The following is a 4670-nucleotide window of genomic DNA, read 5'->3' on the forward strand; positions in this document are numbered from 1 at the left end:
GGAGCGCCCCCTTCTTCATCAGCGCGTAAACGGCGCCAGCACGTGGACATGTCGGGCAGAAGGCGGTCCGAAGTACGTGATCGAGCCGGAGAGCAGTGACCGCAGTGACTGACATCCTTCGGCTCCGGCCCGTTCAGCACCGCCTCGGATGCCGCTGTTCCGTCGGGTGGTTGGGTGATGCCGTCTGCCGTCACCTTCCCACCCTAGGAATTCACCTCCGGCACCATCAGCTTGCACTTCTGCGCAGCCAACCGCAGTCCGAACTTCTTCAGTCTGCTCAGGACCTATCCAGTCGCTGGAAGCAGTGCTGCTCCTCTTCACCGAAAACCAGCAGGTCATCGAGGTACCACATGCAGCCTTCCTGTCCCTCGAGCGCCCTATCCATGGCCTCTTGAAAGAGCGCTCCCGAGCTGGCGATGCCCAAACGGCAGCCTCTGCATGACGAACTCGCCTCGGTGCGTGCTGACAGTCGTCATCGCCTGTGAGGAGTCATCCGCGCCATTGCTGGTACGCATTGCCGCAGGTCGAGCTTGCAGAATAGCCGCCCGTGGACTCCAGAAAAAAAACAAAAAACGTCTTCCGGCCTCGGTAGAGGGTGAATACTTGACGATCAGCTGCGGGTTAACACCGTCAGGTTATAACTCGCGCAGAGCCGTACTCCTCCAGACGCCTTCGTCACGGCACCAGAGGCGTGCCCCAGCCGGGACTCGCTCTGACGGGTCCACTTCCTAGCGATGCCTCGCTGACCACCCCGCTCCAGATCGGCGCGTCCACCTGCGGCAGCAGAGAGCGCGACGGGACGGGGCGGGCAGTAGCCGGCGCGGCGTCGCTCCCGGCTCAGAGTCAGGGAGCTTGCAGCGCCATCTTCCCCAGCTTCTCGGAAAACACCTCCGAGTGCGCCGCCACTACAGCCTCCAGCGTCCGTGCCTCGCTCGTCCGGCCGATCCGTAGCACTGACTGCCAATCCAGCCGGATTTCCCGCAGCCAGTCACGTCCCAGGACAGGATGGTGTCCTGACTGATCGCTCACCACCGCGCTCAGGCGTCTGCGCTGTCCGTTATATTCGACGTCGACCGCTGCTTCACCTCGCACCGCCACCGGCTGGCCCGTGAACGACTTGAGCCGCAGCTCCGATGCAGTCAGCTTCAGTCCGGGGATGCAGTTCGCGGTCATGATCGATACCGGTGATCCAGTATAACCAGCATCGGTAGCAGCTTCCCGCTAACTGACACCGTCACCAGCGGCAACCGGTCCCGCTGCCGCAACTGTGCCGGTGCCACTGTCAACACGACGTCCTCCTCCACGGATGCCACCTGTCCCCGCAGCGGGCAGTTTCTCTTGAGATGGCCGGGGTCGCCGCACTTGAAACAGCGCCGGATCGGCGGCTCGTTGTCCGACGCCGTAGTGCCTCGTCCGGCCAGTCGGCGATCCCCGCTGCTCCTTCCGCTGCTGTCCTGCCGGGCCGCCTGGGGCCCCCGCGGTCCAGCTGGGCCGCTCCGCTGCCGGTCCCGATCGGACAGGCGGGGTCCCCGCTGCCCGACTTGGCAGTCTCGCCGCCAGTGGCCTGCCTCCCCGCAGCGGTAGCACTGGCCCGGCGGTGGCTGTCGGCCCGACGCCGGCCGCTGCCGCAGTGCCTGCATCGGCAGCGCTTCCTCCGCCCGAGCTCCGCTGTCGGCCGGGCTCGTTCCGCCGCCTGCCATTTGCTCTGCCAGGTCACCGGCGTCCTTGTGAGCACGCGCGACGGCGCGCACCTCCGCCAGGGTCAGGGCGTCACCCCGCGTCGCTGCCTTACGGAAAAGCTTTTCCCGCAGAGGGCCGCTGCAGCCCGCCACACAGCGATCGCGGAGCTCCCGACCATTTCCGCAGGTCTGGGTAACCACACTGGCGCAGCTTAACATTGAGGCGAACCCAGGAAGGTGTTCGAAGGTCTTCCCCTTCTTGCACCACCATCCCTTGTGTGACGCCATGCGCTCGGCGATGACGTTCCTTGCCGGGCACCGCCAGGTAACGCTGTGTCGTAGCTGACAACTTTGCACTTCTCGAACGCGTCCTCTAACGCCCCCTCGGGCTCTGGCAGGGTTTCGTACGGTTCGGCCACATCAGGCCCCACGAGGTGCAACAGCACAGCGCACTTTCGTTCTGGTGCCCTAATGTTCACTGCCGTAATATATCTTTCCACACTTTTTACCCATCTTCGGAAGTCTTCCCCTGGACGATATTGTGCCACCCCCGGCAACGCCAAACCCGCCTCCATGGCTTCCGCCGCCGGTCAGCTGATCCAAGGGTCGTTCCGCCGGCCGCCGGTCAGCTGATCGCCCGCTGCTACGTCACCCGATGGTGGCGCCTCTGCCGAACCGACCGCGGCACTTACTTCGCGCCGCGGCGGCGCTGGGACAATGGCCGCCGTCCACACCCCGCCGCCAAGCGGCGATCCTGGGACGGGTCTCTTGCCCTACTCCCCGGGCACACCACGTTCCCAGCGCACACCTTGCCCTCACTCCCTGGGCAACACACAACGGCCCTCCGGATCCAAATTACCTCCTGCCCCGGCAAAACACCGCCGTATCAACAATGTCCGCGTCCCACGGCTGCCGCCATCTTGCCCGCACTGGCACCGCTACCAAACTGTAGCCGGGTACCCGCACTCTTCCTCCGCACCACTTTTCACGCGACGATCCCGTTCACTATCCCATCCTCGTCGCCAAGTGTTACATCGTGATCGCCGCTTCAACATGCGCAGATTTCGTACTCGAACGCTGTCTCTGTATTGGCCGAGGTCAAAACAAACGTGTGCCCCGTCGAGCCACGCGCCCGACACTCCGTAACATATGGCGCTCGTAGCGCCACCGCGACTCGTTGGTTGCCCAACGCATCACAGATGTCGCTGGGCATCCGCTATGCCACGATACTACGAGTTGAGATTGAACCAAAATTGCTGGCTGGGCGCCCCCATACCGCCCGCGCGCGCGCCGAATATGCCGTCTGTCACCTCCCCTGGCGCGTACACACAACACGGCATCTGACTCGATGACATGCACGGTTGAGATATTCGGTCACTGTTGAAAATGTCAGCACCCCAGACAACCAATTTCAGACGACCCCAAAATATGGCTGAGGAAGCTCGCAACGCGCTAATAAAAGCATTGGACAATACTTGTCAATAATGTATGGCCAATGGCGTAAGTCACATGGCACAAACGATCATACCGAATAACAATGAGGAAAAACTACGCTGTGAGCTTGGACAACAGTGTGATACCGCGGCAAACCGCACTGCGCGTGCTTGCGCGTAGGTGGTTGATGACATTTTCACATCCTGCGCGTATCATGCCGCAGGATTACCCGGGTTTAGCTGTTTGCATCCTCTCCAATAGCCCCAAGCCATGGGTGTTGTGAAGTGGGCCCTAGCCCGAGCCACGTTGTATTTTCCCCACACCCATGCATCTATTACCGAGATTCCGAGTTTCTGGTTGCATGTACACAGATTTGGTTTATGCGCTGCGCGTGCTTTACATATTTCAATCCGCCGCCGAGAACCACCCACCTGAACTTAACCATGGGATTGTGAAGCAGTAGGCCCCAGGCTGCCCGACTAGAAGTATGGACGCCAGGGTGCGGTGAGAAACTCTGCCGTCCAAGGGCAAAAAGGACTAAGTCCGAAGGGACGCATTGTTGAGGAGAAAGCATCTTAGGTTTCGGCGAATTTCATATAATTCAGAATGCCTCGAAAAATGGACATATTTTGGATGCCAGTTATTCCAACTTTCGGACATTCATATTACAAGATACATTTCCTTCAGTAGCCAAACATTTACAACACGGAACTAGATTACATGATATAAATAACTCCATTTTCGAAAGCTAGCGTTCATGTCTTTTTACCTTTGGGCGACAGAAATGACAGGGCAACGTACCACCAGTAGCAGGTGCGAGTAACAGGATCCACTTCACCAGTCACGACGCAGGCTTGATTCCGCTACCGCGCCAGCTCGGACTCAAGAATCCAGATAGATAGATAGGTGATTAGATTACAGTTGGCCGTGACACGGGGCCTGCAGGATTGATAGTCTATCAATACCGACAGACCATCTGTCGGCACCGGCACGAGAGTCGGGGTGGCTCGTTTCTGTGAGCTCTGGAGGGCAGGGCGGGGGAGGGGGGGGGGGGATGGCACCGTTGCAAGGCAGACACCGACCACTGTCTCTCTTCGGCTTACCGGCACGAAGACGGCCGTACCAAGCTCGTGCGGGCGTCCCCGCGCCTGTGACAAAGCAGGCGTGGAGGGTCAGTCGGAGCTGCGAGCGGCCTGTTTTGAGCTCCGTGTTGGGATCAGGTATCTGTGCTTAAATCGCATCACACACACTTGAGTCACGTCCATTTGGCTGGTGCATCTGCCTTAAAAGCAACAGCTGTCACGCTTCTCATTTCGCTGTTTTAAAATGAAATTTTGTTCCCTCATATTTTGCCGTTAAACACACGCTCTCACATTTTTTCAGTGTTATCTTTAGGACATATTGTCGCCGCTTAGATACCAGTGTGATCCCACCAATCCGACTTTATCGCCCGCCCGACAATTTCAAAGATCTGATTACGCCCGTGCCCGTACCATTGGAGCAGTGGACATATATGGTTTACATCGGCAAAGAGACAATCTCCCAATGCTGATCTAG

The 4670-nt window shown here is 59.3% G+C and overlaps 1 protein-coding gene across 1 annotated transcript; it reads right to left on the reverse strand.

Moving 5' to 3' along the window:
* Positions 1-1169: 1169 nt before the first annotated feature.
* On the reverse strand, positions 1170-3558 carry LOC119109552 (cold shock protein 1-like). Its single transcript, XM_037233261.1, has 2 exons — positions 3545-3558; positions 1170-1818 (listed from the first exon to the last, which is right to left on the reverse strand). Exons 1-2 carry the CDS (start codon positions 3556-3558, stop codon positions 1170-1172), a joined length of 663 nt encoding a protein of 220 aa, XP_037089156.1.
* Positions 3559-4670: the final 1112 nt, after the last annotated feature.

Source organism: Pollicipes pollicipes, unplaced genomic scaffold (genome assembly GCF_011947565.3).
Source record: "Pollicipes pollicipes isolate AB1234 unplaced genomic scaffold, Ppol_2.1 Scaffold_1600;HRSCAF=1878_pilon_pilon_pilon, whole genome shotgun sequence".
NCBI lineage: Eukaryota > Metazoa > Arthropoda > Thecostraca > Pollicipedomorpha > Pollicipedidae > Pollicipes > Pollicipes pollicipes.